We start from the raw sequence: 17,292 nt of genomic DNA on the forward strand, positions 1-17,292 counted from the left end.
AGTGTGAGAAAATCCTCCTTAGCCCCCTAGATCGTGGATGGAATCTGCTAGAGGAGAGGAGGGATGTAAGTAGGGACAGATGTTCTTTAACTTTTTGCAACTTGAACGTTTTGTCCTAAGCTTGCACACACCTACACACAAAACAATGTCATTCCCACTGAAGAGTATTTCTGAAAGGTGAAATGCTAAGTAAATTGTCTGACATATATTTTGTATCACAATTTGGATTCAAGCAAGAGGTGGTTTTGAGAGACCAAAACAATCTAGGTGAAATTGGGGTTTCTTGAGGACACTACATTATGGTACAAAAGAGAAACATCCCCAGCTACAGGAAATAGGAATTTGGCAGAAAGAATTGGAAAAGTGACAAAATCTGGGCACCTTGCCACAGAACACCTCCTCCTTGTCACTCTCTGCAGCAGGTCCCCGATTCCGACCTTGCCTGCATTCTCCTGGCTTTACTGTGAAGTGCAAATGTTTAATTTACCTCCCCTTTTCTTTCCTCTCCTTCCTATCTATCTTTCTTCTTTTCTTTGATCACTGAAGAGCAGGATCCTTGTTGGCCAGGGTCCCAGGACCTGGTCCCACTACTTTCCCCTGGGAAATGCTGACACTTGGCTGAGCTGGCCTTGGGATCCTAGCCTGTCTATTGTGGGTCTAACCCCAGTTCCATAAAAAGAACAGTGACTGCCATTCCAGCATTCTTAATCACAACTCTGCTAAATGCATGTTATCTCACTTGATCTTCAGGGCCCCACACTAGGACCTAAACTCAGGTCAGCCTTCTCCAGGACCCATAGTAAGCTTGCCTGCACCTCCCATTTTACTATCTGCTTCCATGGAAATCACACATGCCAGGAAAGCCCTGTGATTTTCAGGGTTTCAACATCTACTGGCTTATTTTCCATGAAGTCAATCCCTCTCTCTCAGCTTCAGGGCTAAAAAGAATAGATAATATCCGGCCAGGCGCTATGGCTGATCCCAGAGCCTCAGGAGGCTGAGGCAGGAGGATCATGAGTTGGAGAGACCAGCCTCAGCTGGTCTTAAAAATAAAATAAAAAGGGCTGGGAATGTAGCTCAGCGGTAGAGCTCTTTCTTAGCAAGTGCATGGGTTCAATCCTTAGTTCTGCCAAAAAAAAAAAAAAAAAAAAAAAAAGAAAGAAAAGCTAATATCTATGGAACACGTAGGTATTTACATACCTAATGCCAACTGTATATTCTTACATCGTACATGCAAAACTGTCTAGATAATTCAGATCCTCACAAAATCCAACACTGTGAGGTTGAGTACTTTTATCCTTTTTTAGGGAGGAGGAAACAGAGGTTCAAAGAGGCGAAGTATCTTGCTTAGGTCAACCAGCTAGGGGAAGGGCCAGGGAAATGGAACGACACTGCAGTGTCTCTCAGCATGCACTGCTTCTTTTCCACCTAGAATCCTGCATTTACAATCCATCACTCCCATCCTCCAAGTCAGAGGCCACCACTGGGGTGGGAAGGAGAATCTTATTTTCCACATTTAACAGGGATCAGCGTTGTCAAACAAGAATGTCCCCATTATGCTAGGGAAAGCTATTAAACATTTAAAGAGCAAATGAACTTTTTTAAAAAACCTTCTTTATGTTCATTAGAAGTTCCTAAAGTCACAGACTATCTTAAATAGGTCTACAATGCTTTGAGGGTGTTCCTACATGGAATGAAGGCACAAGTAGAGGACAGCAGCATCAGGCCATGACTGCCTTCCTGTCAGATGCCCAAGAGGCTAGTGTAATAGTTGTCACCTGATCACCTGGTGACCACTGAAGGTTAGAATTGTCTCTGCTCCCACAGGAAGATGCTGCTTAGTCCCAGAGCCCACTCTGGTACAGGGCTGTCCTACCCCCATCCCCTCTCACCTCCTTCATCCCTTGGAGGGCAGCACTTACCCTAGGTAAAATGGAGATGAAGGACTGAGCCGAAGTCCTTTTCAAGCACTTTTCTTTCACTTTGCCTGGGGGTGGCGGGGTAGGAGGATTGGCTCAGGAATAATGGCCCAGTGCTACCCCAGATTCCTCAAAGCGGAGCCTTCCTGCAGCCTTTGGGTCCCACCCAGGCATCCTGACCCAAGTGCCAGGAGACAGCACTTTCACATGTTCCCCGGGTGAGAACTTTGCCTGTGGGAGCCTGGTGACCACCCCACTAGCCTTCAGTGCATCGTTCACAGCCACAGAAGCAGAAGGGGGCTGGAGAGGAAATGGTAGGACAAGAAGCAATGATGGCCACAGCCAAGGGAAGAGAAAACCAATCAACCAAATGAGCCTACAGAAACTGAGCGGCAGTCCCCTGGATAGTTTGTTCCTGCCCGGAACAAGAATACCCTGATGTACAATGATAATTCTGTGTAATCAAGAGAAGGTTTAAAAAGATAACCTTTCAATAGCTTCCTGTTACTCTCAGAATAAAATCCACCCATTTTTCCAAGGCCTCCAGTTCACACCAGCAGAACCCCCTGATCTCTTTGCCCACCACTTCCTGGCTACTCCCCAGCCTCCAGCTCTCCCTGAACCTGCCCTCTGGCCTTTGCTAATGCAGCCTCTTCTTCTGCAGAGCCTTCCCTGAAATTCTGCTGGGTGAATCCTCCATACTTTCTGTGCAGCCTAAATGCTACCTACTCAGAGACCTCCCCTGACTAGCCACTTAAAGTAGGAACACATCTCTGAAGGATGCAGCAAGAGTTTCCTCCAAGCCCTTGTTTCAACTTCCATTTGTTTTGTGTTTTGGCTCCCCCATCTTTTCCCCAAGTCCATGAAGGCAGCCAAGGCTCCATCTTGCTGCTGTTAAATCTAAAGCATCAGAGACCTAATACATAGTAGGTGCTTAAGAAATTTATCAGAGGACACCTTGCAGAGTGTCGTACCTGGCAGACATTCAATGTAGAAAATCTCCTTGTCCTTTCTACTGTCCTTGGAATGAGAATATAGGACAGTATGTACTGTCTTTCCTCAAGATTACCATTAAAAATTACTAAAGGGGAAAACAAACAAACCAGAAGATTTGAGGTTTGAAGGGAAAAGCATCAATTATGTAGCCTCATGTGGTATCCTTCCCTAGGGCTGCCTTCTCAGAGTGTGTGACTGGTGGCTGTCCCGGTTGGTGTCAATGTCTCTAGTGATTCATGGCATGTGCTGTGGAACCAGCTTGTCTGGTTTGAAACTCACTCAGATACTTTATCAGTCACTTTGGTCATCAGCTACCTTAAGACTCATTGGCTTAAACAATAACTCTCTGGCGGTTCTGATCATGGGCTGGGCTTAGCTGGGTGGCTCTTGGTTGAGGTCTGTCATGAGATGAGAGACAGCAGTTAGGGCTGCAGTCATCTGATGCCTAACCTGAGCTGTCTGATGGCTCCTTCATGCACATCTCAGCTGAGTCAGCCGAACAGCTGGGGGCTACCTGAGCCTCCTGGCTTTTCTGGGGATCAGCTTGGGCTTCCCTGCAGTATAGTGGCCTCAGAGTAGTCAGCCCTTTCAGATGACAGCTGTTTTCCCCTAAATGAACATTATAAGAGTTCCAGGTAGAACCTGCAGGGCTTCTTATGGCCTGGAGGTGGGAAGTCATGAAGCGTCACTTCTGCAAATTCTCCTGATCAAAAGTGAGTCAGAGGGTCAACCAGGTTCAAGGGGAGAAGCCTGCACAAAGACCTGAATACTGGGATGAGTGGTTCCAAGTATGGTGGAGAGGGAGGAGGCATGGATTGAGAATACCCATCATTCTTGCTCTATGACTCTGAGCCAATGCTTAACCTCTCTGTGCCTCACTCTTCTCTTCTGCAAAGTAAGACAAATGGTCCCACCCCACAGAGCTTTTGTGACGAGCAAATGACTTCTAATTAGGGAATGCACTTAACTTATCATGTAAGTATTAGCTATTAATCTTTTTTTTTTTTTGGTTCCAGGGATTAAATTTAGGGGCACTTCACTGAGCCACATCCCAAGCCTTTTTTTGTATTTTATTTAGAGACATCTAAATAAAGTACTAAATAAGTACTTAGGGCCTCATTAAGTTGCTGAGGCTGGCTTTGAACTTGTAATTCTCCTGCCTCCGTCTCCCGAGCCACTGGGATTACACACATGTGCACTGTACCCAGTTAGCTGTTACTCTTGTTACTCAGAATAGGAAGGAGCATGCTTCTTCCCATCGATTTATCTATCTCCCAATATCTACGAAATATTCTATGATCATGAGCTACTCTATGTGCAAAGTAAGAGAAATGTTCTTTTCATTATAAAATTTTTTTTTCCTCATTTAAAGTCCAAATTTTAAGTTTGTATAAAATCAGTTACATTTAAAATATTAACAAAAACTAAAAACAGCTGCCAGGGCCTGGAGAATGGCATTTTGAGTCACATTGGTAATGTGCTCACTTTCAGGCCAGAGCCACCGACACTTGTGGTGTGGAATTTCCCGTGGCATTGGTAGAAAAGAAGCCACAAATATGTTTGTCAGCAAACTTCCCTGAAACAAAAAGAAATCAGGATTTCCTGCCAGAGGCCTAAGTAGTGAGTGATGTCTAGCATCTCACAACCCAATCTGATACTGGACTTAGCACTGGCTAGAAAACAGGATCTGCCAACAAATCATCAGAGATGGGCCTCAGTCCCTGGGGCCAGACACTGTTCTGTTGCTGCCAAATCCAAACAAAGCTCAGAGGTCACTGAACTCCAACTCTAAATATAAAAATGGCTTCATGATCAGAGTCTGTGATCTATTCTATAGAATTCTCTACCCTACTTCCTATCTCTCAGTGTTCCAGGCAGCCTTTAGGATAAAACCTGGTCTTTGCCATGTGTGTGCCCGCCTGCCATGTACCCATGATCTAGCACACGTGCCACTCTTATCCCTCCAAAAGGCCCTGAGCTCACTCAGCTTTCTTTGTTCTTTCCCATTCTTTCTGTTGTCTAGAAAAGATGGTAACAGTAAGGGCAGCTGTGGTCATCTCTCCCTTGGCCAGGCACCAGGCAGATGCTGTGGTAAGAGCACCACACAGTCATTTCACTCCACCTTCACCCTGGTCCACTGAGCTTTGCTGGCCTGTGAGTTTGCCCATTTATCCTGCCAGGTATTGATTAGGAAGAGCTGGGCGTGGTGGCACCTGTAATATCAGCTACTCAGGAGGCTGACACCGGACACAAGTTCAAGGCTAGCCCAGGGTGACTTATTGAGACTCTGTCTAAAATAACTAACTAACTAAATAAAAAGCTCTTTATGAGGCTAGACATATAGATCAATGGAATAAATTCAGAGTTTACAAATAAACACTTATATTTATAGCCAATTATTTTTCCAGACAAGGGTGTCAAGATAATTGGGAAAATAATTGTCTTTTCAACAAATGGCACTGAGGCAACCAGATTTCCACATGCAAAGGAATGAAGCTAGACTTCTACCTCACATCACAGGTAAAAATTAACTTAAAATGGATCAATGACTTAATGTCAGAGCTAAAACTAAAGCACTTAGGAAATAATATATGAGTCAATCTTCATGACCTAGGGTTAGGCAAAGTCTTCTTAGATAAGATATCAAAGTGTAAGTAACCAAAAAATAAAACAAAACAAAACACAAATAAACCTTAATTGACATTAAAAACATTTGTATTTCAGAGGATATCACCAAGAGAGTGAAAATACAATCTACAAATCAGGAGAAGATATTTGCAAATTATATATCTGACTAGTACATAGAATATAAAAAGGAGCTGTAACAATTCAATAAATAGCCAAATGAAAAAATGGACAAAGGATCTGCCAAAGAAGGCATACAAGTAGTCAACAAGCATATGAGAAGAAGCTCAACATCACTGGCCATCAGGGAAACACAAATCAAAACCACAAGGAGATACCAATTTCATATCCACTAGGAGGGTAATCAAAGAGACACACAAAACCAAGTGTTGATGAGGATGAGGAGAAACTCAAGCCCTCAGACACTTGTGACAGAAATGTAAAATGGTGCAGTGGCTTTGGAAAACAGTCTGGCAATTTTCAAAAGGTGTAAGTATGGAGTCATGATCTGATCTAGCAATTTCACACTTAGACATAGATCCAAAATAAATGAAAACATATGCCCACACAAAAACTTACACATGAATGTTCATAGAGTATTTCTCATACCAGCCATAAATTTGAAACAATTCAAATTCCTATCAACTGATGATAAGCAAAATGTATATCCATTTTATGGAATATTACTCAGCCATAAAACAGAACCAGTACTGAGATATACTATAATACAGAAAATCCTTGAAAACATGAAGCTAAGCAAAAGAAGTTAACACAAAAGGCTGTTCACTGAATGGTTCCATTTATATGAAATGTCCCAAATAGGCAAATCCCTAGAGGTAGAAAGTAGATAAGTGGTTGTCTAGGGCTAGGGGAGGAGGAGAATGGGAGTGATTGTTAATATGGTATAGAGTTTCTTTTTGAGATGATGAAAATGTTCAAAAATTCATTGTAGTGATGGTAGAAAAAAAATACTGTAAAAACGAGAAAACCACTGAATTTTTTAAAAATTGAGAATACAAAGCCTAAATAAATAAAAAGGGAAGAAGCACCTTTAGCAGTTTCACTGACTCTACTTCTTACGTCCCCTCTAGTTTGGAGCTGGTATGCTCATTGTGCATCTTGATTAGAACTCTGTAAGACACAGGGGCCAGACTGGCTCATCTATGTGTGTCCACCTCAACTGTGGGTGAACATCTGTACACGCCCATCTGGGTCACTTTAAATTCTGGCACCTTATGGCATTAGAGCAGATTATGCTAAGTGAAGCTAGCCAATCCCTAAAAAACAAATGCCAAATGTCTTCTTTGATATAAAGAGAGCAACTAAGAACAGAGCAGGGAGAAAGAGCAGGAGGAAAAGACTAACATTAAACAGAGACATGAGGTGGGAGGGAAAGGGAGAGAAAAGGAAAATTGCATGGAAATGGAAGGAGACCCTCATTGTTATACAAAATTACATATAAGAGGTTGTGAGGGGAATGGGGGGGAAAACAAGGAGAAAAATGAATTGTAGTAGATGGGGTAGAGAGAGAAGATGGGAGGGGAGGGGGGATAATAGAGGATAGGAAAGGTAGCAGAATACAGCAGTCACTAATATGGCTAAAATGTTGTCTCCCTGACTTTCCTAGGTGTGGCCAGCCCATCTCACTGGCTTCTCATTGAGTTCAGTGTCTCCTGTTTCCTTCCTAGTACATGGAATTATTTACTTAAATGTATAAAACAATTTATCAGCTTCTTTTTGTCTGACTCTCTCTTTAGAATATCCACTCTACAAGGGCAGTGACTATCTACCTTGTTGGCTTAGTTAGTATCTGTTGCATGAACAACTTTGGAACAATTTGGTGCACTGGTGACTGGCTGGATGACCACCTAAGACTGAAGTGACCTCAGGACAGGGATAATCTGTACCTTTTTCATCCTGACTTGGTATCTGGCTCATGGGAGCTCAAAACATCTTGGCTGAACTCGTTCATTTGAATGAACTGCTGCCAGCCTAGAGGGCAGTCCTTCTGGGTGAGACGAGGCTCTGTCCTCTCTACTTGATCTAAAGGTGCTGATGCAGGGCCTGCTGAAGAAGCCTCAGGGATCTGAGAGCTTGAACTGCTATAAAGTTAAAAATCTAAGAAATCAAGCAGAAAAACCAAGACACCTTGCACCAACTGCAGATGGGGAGTCAGGACGTGAACAGCACCTATAAGGGCCATGGCAATGAGCTCAGATGACCACAGTGTGTGGTGCTGCTTAAAAGCCGGGATGGTCCTTGGCTGTAACTGCTGGTGATAAGAACATGGTGATGGTACTACTTCACAAATGCCCCTTTTTATTTATTATTTCCTACTTTTATTGATGATACCACCCAAATCAGTCCTGAACTTCCTTGTTCCCAGGGATAATGGACAGGTATTAGCAGGGCACTCTGGAACTCTTGTTGAGGCTCAGGGTGTACCTCCCAAGCCCTGGGCTTGGTTGGCCCCTCCCAGTTGACCCCAGGTCTCCTTCAGGGGTCAGGGCTGCTAGAGAACCTGATTAACCTCTTGCTCCAGGCTTCTCAGTTCTTTAGGGGAAAAGACTCATTTCTTTTTGCGTTTTTTCCTCTAATTCTTCTCATTGCCAAAGCCTAAGAGGGGAAGTTATTCTTATCTGGACATCTCTAAATGTTCTCTCTCCTTTCCTGGGCAGTCATCAAAATCCGGTCTTTTGTCTTTAAAGTTAAAAAAACTTGTCAAGTAGATATGTTTGTACTTCCCTGATTATGGTCTGTTTTCGCCTTTTCTGGTTTTTTTCCACACCCATATTAATCACAACATGGATTTCCATGCTGTTTCCCAGCTCCATCAGTTCTTTTCTAATTAGGTTTGAGGCCCTCAGCTTGGTTGGCAGACCCTTGAAAGAGCCTGTTCATGGGGACCTGCCAACACTCAGGTACCAGACTTAAGGATATTTGTATGTAAATGTTAAAATGCAAATTAATGATTTTGAAGCTTCTGTTCTATGCACAACTGCAGTTTATTGCTTTTACAAGAGTTTTCTGCCCTTCTATTTTTCATCATCTTCTCAGTTCTAGTTCATTGGCTTATAAAGAACAGGCTGGGAAGGCTGGGGTTGTAGCTCAGAGGTAGAGCGCTTCCCTCTCACGTGGGTTCGATCCTCAGCACCACATAAAAATAAACAAAATAAAGGTATGTGTCCATCTAAAACTATTTTAAAAAATTAAAAATATTAAAAAATAAAAGAACAGGCTGGGATTGGTAGAGACAATATGTGTCTTTCAATATCAGGAAAGACACTGTTTTTAAAAATTTTTCTAAATTTGTTCTAATTAGTTAAACATGAGAGTAGAATGCTTTTTGACACATTGTACCCAAATGGAGCACAAATTCCCATTCCTCTGGCTGCACATGGAGCAGAGTCACACCAGTAGTGTAATCATACATGTATATATGAGATATTCTTAGATTTTCACTTGACAAGCTGTTGGTCTGAGAAGAATAAATAGATGTGTTTGAAAATTCAGATTAAGAGCTGTTTCTTTTTTCAGTAGAGTTATTTACATTAAAAATATTTTTAGTTGTAGATGAATACAATATTTTTATTTTATTTTATTTATTTTTTTAATGTGGTGCTGAGAATCAAACCCAGCCACAACCCTAGCCCATAGAATTATTTATATTTTTAAAAGGGAAAACTGTACCATTCTTGTTGCTACAGTCAAGTCTATTGAAAGCTACCCAAAACCTCACACTTTTAGGAAACCACAGGAATAATTTATGCAACAAAACCAGCACCTCAAAACACCTCTGTGCTACATACAGATGGACAAGTACAACGGCGGCCCTACTAGAATTGTTCAGTGTTCTCTTGTTTAGACAGGGATGTCATGAGTGAAGCCAGAACCCAGAGGTTTGTCCCAAGAAGGTGGGAACACATTGGTGTCCATGCCAAGTCCAGAAATAAATCCTAGCTTATGTTTAGTTTCTGCATGGAATAAACAGTATTGTAGGAAGCAAACAGTGCAGGAGCCAGAACAATAACAGATTAGGAATAAAAACAAGGATGTGCATGTGGATAAATGTGCTCTTCTCATTGCACAGAATAAAAAACCTAGGTGCTGTCATCAGGGGCAAAGGAGGTTCCATCTAGAATGAACTAGCTCAGATTTTACCTACCCAATTCAGGAAAACAATCCAGAAAAATCTCAAGTTTTCCAAATTTAATTCTTTGTTGGCAAGAAAAGAATCAAGAAAAGTTTGTGGAACTTTTAGGGTGGCTATTAATGGGTTAGAATAAAGTTATTATAAATATATCAGAACATTTTTATTCCTGCTTGATGGAAATTCAATTGTTTATGCCAGCCAGGAAACAGTTCAATAACTAAACTTAATCTTTTGTTCCTAAAGATTTTCTGCTAACTATAATTAAACTGGGGAGCATTTGAAGGGTAACATTTCTTTACAGAGCAGTACACTAATGACTGCTCCAAAATCAAGGGCATGAATGGATTCATTTATATAGTTCATAAAAAGGAGATTTACATGACGGTTCCTCCCCCAATTGCTTGCTGGCTGGCTGACTAGGCAATCTTGCTGAAGGGAGCTCAGAGCACTCCAACAGGAGGCTGGAGGCAAGCACAATGTCCTGACCTCTGAGGTAACTGCTGGAGTCTGCTGGTGAGAAGGTTATACTGAGATGAACATGAACTAGTGACGACCACCTCTAACACGAGTGAGCTGGCCATGTTCTGTATCAAACCTACACCATGGAATGTAAGTTATCCCGTGGAAGGTTCAAGTGTTTCTTCTTGTCACCAGTGACTGACCTAGAGAAGGGTATGTACTGGCTGTATAATGCCCACATTATGCTTGTGACCACACTGGCTCCTCTCCCCAGCACAGAATATAAAAGCCCCAGGTCTTATGATGCAATGAGAGAAGATTAATGAGGAAGCATGGAGCCACAGGTGAGGTGAGGCACGTGACTGAACTCCAGGCTCAGAGTCCCTATTTCTGCTTTTACCACTAAGGCATCTGGACTCCTTATGGGAGTACATTCTCACTGGACATGAGGCCACCTGGTCCCCAGGGTTCTGGGACCTGGCTAATGTGTGTGAGAGCTGCCCAAGATGATGTGAGACCAGTTTGGAAGTTCAGGTCCCTCCTGCCTCCACGCGATTCCCAGCAAAGCAGCACCGATGCTCAACCTTCCTTTTACAGTCTGCCTGGCCCTGAGCTGATTGACAACACATGGTTTGATGGAATCAATGTGTCTTCCTGGGGATGCTCAGCAGTCACCATATACTCACCCACCTCCTCCTGCATCTAAGCTTCCTTCCCAGCAAGCTTTCTGCCCAGGGTTTGAAGTCTTCCCCAGGTAGGGGTGGGCTGGTTCCCACATGGCTTTGACCTTCAGCTACTGCTAGAAGCAGTCATTCCTTTGAGCCTGTTCTCCATACTCAGTATCTTGTCAATCATTTTCACTGAACCCACTCTACAGGTGTCCAGATTGGTCACTCATCTGCCTGGCAGCTGGAAAAAATTTCCACGATGGCTGTACAGCAGCTTTCCTGGAGGTGTGTAAAAGGCTAAGAAAACTATTAAAGATCTTCCCTGTCCATGACCTTTGCACATCCTTGATGGCACATCTAAAGAAGCCAACTTTTCTGCGGGTGTGCCTCATTCAAAACTCAGTCATTGACTTATCTCAAGGCCCTCACTCCCTCCCTTCAGGATATGGCCAGTCCTTGGGGGGATGAAGTGTCCTTCAGGGTATCACAAGGTCACATAGGTTGTTAGAATGAAGTTTCTCTGTTCTAATTTGTATTTAAGGAGCCCCACTGGGAATAAGACTTTGGAGTCTCACCCATGGCGAGGATGCTCCTTTTGGGACTTCCCAGTCAGGATCCTGAAAAGCTGCCCTGGGATTCCCCAGGTACATGATCAGATGTTGGTATTTCTCTGGATCCAGTGATGTATTTTTTTCTCTTCCTCTCTTGCCTATCACTTCTGCTGCTGCTTCCATATTATTTTCTAAAATAAATGCTATCTTGTATAAGGAGAGTGTCTTATTGTCCCTCAGATCCGACCTGCCAAATTCAGCAGCTGCACACATGTGTAATGCTTTAATGTTACAGTGTGATGGTGAGTGGGAGTTTCCTTGGTTCTGACTGCTCAAGATTATATTTAGGTTTAAAATAAATAATAAATTCTAATCAACTAGCACGGGCTAGACATATATAGCAAGGGCTTAATTCACAGTAGCTGTTACACTATCACTAATGCACACTTCAACTAAAGCTTTAAATGTAAGAGAGGCCTACTTGATGAGAAAGATAAGTCACTAGGCTTTTTGAGGGTTAATACATAAAAATGCACAAAGGAAAACAGAGAAGGCAGTTATATATCAGCAGCCCCCCTTCCTGTTTCATAGCAAAACACCTGAAGGGGAGGCAGAGACCCCCCCAATGTTTTAAATGTCTGTGGGGTCACAACTGGCATGTACTCCTTTGCCCAATGCTGACATCACTTCCTGGAGAAGATGGGACCTATCTAAAGCTGGACAAAAGGACATCAGTATAAGCATATTTGAGAACAAAGCAGGGGCTGGGGATGTGGCTCAAGTGGTAGCGCGCTCGCCTGGCATGCGTGCGGCCCGGGTTCGATCCTCAGCACCACATACAAACAAAGATGTTGTGTCCGCCAAATACTAAAAAATAAATATTAAAAAATTCTCTCTCTCTACCTCTATCTCTGTCACTCTCTCTTTAAAAAAAAAAAGAGAACAAAGCAGTATTTGCAATAGTTTAAGCTAAAAACTGCTTTAAGATACTTCATAATCTTTGGGGTTAATGTGTTGAAAATGTCAGCTGACTAACCACCAACTGTGCCCCAACACCATGTGACCATTCAAGCTTGGGATCCCCAGCTGCCAGCTGCAGTGCTGTCACTTGTGGCTTGAGGTCCTTCCTCACCAATTGCTATGTCTGTCAGAGCAGCAGGGACCAGCTGACTGGCTCAAACCATATGTGCTATTTCTGTGCATAGGATGTGAGGAAGGTGAGGAAGTGCATGCCGTGGTAAATCAGACCAGGATATGAGTCAGATCATATTATAAAGGGTTGAAAAAGACTGATCTTCAAAGCACACTGAGCATCATGCTGGGCTTCAACATAATTGGAAAGGAGCCACAGTTTGAAAGACGCTTATAATTACTAAGTAAAGGAGAAACACTGAAGACTGTGAAAGGTTAAGTTTGGTCAAAGGCCTACAAGTGAAAAGAAATAGATAAGGTAGAAGCCATACTCTAAGGGTCTTAAAATTCTGCAATAAAAAGAAAGATTTACCAGGATCACCTACTTCTCCAACATATTTTGGTCAGATAAGCAGAGGTAGTCAAGTAGACAGATAAGCAGAGGTAGTCAAGTAGACAGCACAGAAAAGCTATAAGATGTTGGGCTTGCCTTATTTTTCTTTTTCAAACAAAAAATTTTATCTGCAAGGCAATCTTTCTTGGGCCAGATTAATGGTCCTAAACTAGCTCTTTAAAATAAGAGAATCTATGGACAATGAGGTATAAAGATATGCCCCAAAATATGGATGTCTGTAAGTAACACTCGAAGAGTAAAAATCTGTTAACAATCACAATATCACAAATCAGTTAAATAAACCATGGGGTGTCCCTTTCCTGGAATCCAAGCAGCTGTTAAAAGAAGTGACATAATTTGAATATTCTTACATAAAATGATGTCTGAAATAAACTGTTATGTCAAAATATCAAGTTGTAGAAAATGTGTATGGCAATCACATTTCTGTTAGAAATGATGTTTGGAGAAGTCTCTAAGGAGTCAGAGAAGCCCACTTAAAATTGTTACTAGTGACCCATTGAATCATTTACAACAGCTATTTTATTTTTTTAAAATATTTATTTTTTAGTTGTAGTTGGACACAATTCCTTTATTTTGTTTATTTATTTTTATGTGGTGCTGAGGATCGAACCCAGGTCCTCGCATGTGCTAGGTGAGCACTCTACTGCTGAGCCCCAGCCCCAGCCTCTACAATAGCTATTTTATAACAGAGAATAAAACCAACAAAGATATTTATAAGAAAAGAATAGTACACATCTGGTTTTTTTTTTCTCTAGTTGCAAGATTCCGGGAGGCCTTAGGTGGCCTAATGGTATTGCCAGCATCCCTGGCTGAATCAGTGTGCAGCAGGACAAACCCTGGGAAGGGTCCAGTTCTGGGCAGCCCTGAGCTCTCTGCAGGTCCAAGATGGCAGCAGGGAGGCAGCAGAGTCAGCATTTCTGAAATGCCATGGGAAAAGGGCTTACTGGCCTCAGAAGCCCTTTGTTTACCCCTGCCCCTGTCATGGCACCCTTGCAGGGCCTACATAATTGCACTTCTGCTTGGTGAGCTGTGGGGAGCTCACAGCCTAGCCATACTTGTAGCCATGACCCCAGACCACCACTGCTCAGCCTTGGCATGCCAGCACATCTCAAAATGGTTTTACTGGCTTGATGTTCAAGAGGCTGCAAAGAGTTATTAGTGAGGTGTGACAGAAACAATTCATCTGCACATCACTTCCCTCCCAGCAGAGCCTTGTGGAAGCATCCTTTCTTCCACAGCCAGGATAAAGGGAGGTAGTTGACCTGCCCCTGTCACCACAGGAATCCATCCTAATGCCCTCCCAACTACGCATTTCCTCTCTGTAAATCAATGTCCTCTGGTCTTCCTGACAGCCCCTTTCTTCAGGAGAGAGGGGAGGCAACAGGCCATCTGTAGAAACCACATGCCTAGGTCTGCAAACAACTGTAGCTTCAGCCTTGTCTGCTCAAGGCTGAAGAAGCCCATGCGATTGTTGAAGTATTTTTGTTCTTCTTAGATCTACTCTTGAATGCCTTACAGGCTGTTTCCACTGAGTTCTATGACAACTTGATCAATGTCTGACTTCTTCACCAGAACAAGAGCCCCTTGAGGGAAGAACTTGCACCGTCCCCAGTGCATAGCACAGCATCTGCTACCAAGTAGATGCCCAGTAAAGGCTTGCTCAGTGAAAGGATGATAAAAGGGCTGCTGGGGGATCCATGGAAGTGGGAGCAGGAAGGAGCTTGGGAGGCTTCTCTTCCCTCCCATGTCCAGCTTGCCTCCTCTGTTTTTTGTAATATGTGTCCAGGTGAATAGTTAGCAAGAGATATTTCCCCTCTCAAATGCTGGAGACTTATCAGAGCTGTGTATTAACAGATGACAGAGTTTAAAGGAATGAGGAGACTTTAGAAAGACCCCAGAAAATTTCTCAGTTGAAATGCAGAGCCTGTGATGCTGACCCCCTGGTTGTTTCTTGGGGGCCCTTCAACTTATCCAGGGATGCTGTGAGGTGTCCTGGACAGTGGCTGTGCTAAAGGATAGGAAGAATATGACAGAGGCCAGACATGGTGGTGCACGCCTGTAAACCTAGCAGCTCAGGAGGCTGAGGCAGGAGGAGCGTGAGTTCAAAGCCAGCCTCAGCAACTGTGAGGCAATAAGCAAATCAGTGAGACCCTGTCTCTAAACAAAATACAAAAAAAGAAAAAAGAAAGAAAGACAAAAGAATATGATCCTCTTCCCATATCAGAGAGGATCTCAGACAGTCCTGCAGGAGGACAGAGGGGGCAGGATGGAGCACTGACCTCGGCTGATGCGCTGCTTCTCCCCAGATAAGATGCCAGGGCTGTCAATGATGCTGATACTCTTCAGGACCTGATTGGGCAGCTGGGAGCACATGAACCTAGAAGAACCAGACAAAAAAGGCAGGGTTAGAACTGGGCCTCACAAAGGGCTCTAACTCCGGGTGCCCAGGGCTTTCTGGGCCCACTTATGTCTGTTAAGTGGGGGTGTAGAGGAGGTTGGCGGACACTAAAGAAGCTTGTAAAGTTGCCTGTACAGCAGGGGCTTCGAAAGAATGATGGCAACTCCACTGGTGCCACACAATGATGCCAGCCTACGGGACAGGGTGTGGGAGGTAGGCTGGCTACTTACCATTCGATCTCTAACTGTTAACTTTCATTTGATCCTCATATTAACCTCCCGAGGAAAAAAATTACTATCACTTTGGGGTAACTAGCTCAGTGTCACTCAGAGCTAGATCTTACATCCAGGTCAACCTGACTCAAGTCCATGAGCCTCCCTTTCCTTCCTCCTTGCTCTTCCTGCCCAAGCATCCCTTCTCCTGTAGGAAATCCCATGACTCCTTTAGAGGGCACTTCCCCACTTGGCTACAGTATCCCAAACTCCCTGTCCTGTCCTGCCCATTTCCCGGGGTGAGGGCTGGAGGTATTGGGGCCTATTTCCTTGTCTGGTACCCCAAAATTCAGCACCCAATGCCTCTTTGGTTTTAGGTCCAGGGAAGGGCAGACACCTATGTGCAATGCCCCAAATCTTCCAGGTGTTTAGGAGTCCTAGAAGTTCCCTGGCAGCAGACAACTGGGCTGTGGCTGGGTCCTTGGATGAGCTTTTCTAAGCCTCTTTCCTATCTCTCACTTGCCTGATGCCACTTCCTTCTTCTGACTGTGGTCCTTCCTGTTCTGGTTTTAGTCAGCTACCTTTGCGATGGCCTCATGGAAGCAGATTGGGGTAGGAGGAAAATTCTGGCCTGAGGGTTGGCAGACCTGGGCTCAGTTTCTGCTTAGTCTTTGCCAATGATTTTCATGGGCCCTGGACAAGGGCTTCCCTCTTTGGACCTCAGTTTCCTTATGGGTGCTGAGACACTCTGGACCAGAAACTGGTGATGTTCTTTGTAGCTTTACCACTGTAAACTCTATGAGTAACAGCAGGAAGCACTTTGTTACTTCCAACAGAGGCAAGAGAGCCTGGTCTGGATCTTTGTTAGGTCCTGTGTATGTTTTAAGGAGGAAACAGGAGTGCCTCTCCTTTTCCTGTCCTATCAGTGGCCAACTTCTTTCTCTGTGTGGCAGAAAGCTTGAAAATACTCGATAACAGCTCAATTCTTCCATTCAGTGGAAGTGGTGGGGATTACTCACAAAGTAAGTATGCTGGGAATTCGGGTCAGGGAGGCCGCCCAGCCTCCACAGTGCCTATGAACAGACTGACTCCACAGGCAGGGGAGGGTAACCCAAGCCTGGATACCAATTTGACATTTCAACATCACTTTGCTTCAAGGTGCTCAGGACAAGTTTTTCCATACATTCTTTCCTATCTTTCCAAATCATCCCAGGAAGGCAGGGGAAAGGAGGATCCTTTCTCAGGTGGAAAACTTGCAGCACAAAGCAGGAAGACAACTTGAGGCCATGTGCTAATGCATGGCTGACTGGGGACTAGACACCTAAACTTTCTTCCTTCTTTTTTTGCAGTCCTGGGGTTGAATCCAGGGCCTCACACAATGCTAGGCAAGCACTCTACCATGAACTACATTCCCAGCCTGCAACTTAGCATTTTTGATATCAGATGAGTAGAAAGCAACCCATTTAGTTAAATATGTAATGTTAAAAATAGAGGGTCAAGAGAGGCACATAATGTAATCCCAGAGACTTGGGGAGGCTAAGGCAGGAGGGTTGAGAGTTCAAAGCTGGCATCAACAACTTAGTGAGGCCCTAAGCAACTCAGCAAGACCCTGTCTCTAATAAAATATTTTAAAAAGGACTGGGGTTGTGGCTCAGTGATTAAACTCCCCTGAATTCAATCCCTGGTACCAAAAAAAAAAAAAAAGGGGGGGGGGTTGAGTAAATTTAAAATAAATTGCTCATTTCTGCTTTTACCTCCCCACCCC

The 17,292-nt window shown here is 43.6% G+C and overlaps 1 protein-coding gene across 1 annotated transcript in view; it reads right to left on the reverse strand.

Annotated features, from left to right (window-relative positions):
• Ehd4 (EH domain containing 4) overlaps positions 1-17,292 on the reverse strand; it is an 86,831-nt gene that overhangs the window by 38,018 nt on the left and 31,521 nt on the right. The window contains exon 3 of the mRNA XM_046461186.2: positions 15,197-15,294. Within this exon, the coding sequence (XP_046317142.1) occupies positions 15,197-15,294 (98 nt within the window). The remainder of the gene's footprint in view (positions 1-15,196; positions 15,295-17,292) is intronic.

This window comes from Marmota monax, unplaced genomic scaffold (assembly GCF_021218885.2).
Source record: "Marmota monax isolate L192 unplaced genomic scaffold, Marmota_monax_Labrador192_F-V1.1 WCK01_AAM20220418_F8-fsc00001, whole genome shotgun sequence".
Taxonomy (NCBI): domain Eukaryota; kingdom Metazoa; phylum Chordata; class Mammalia; order Rodentia; family Sciuridae; genus Marmota; species Marmota monax.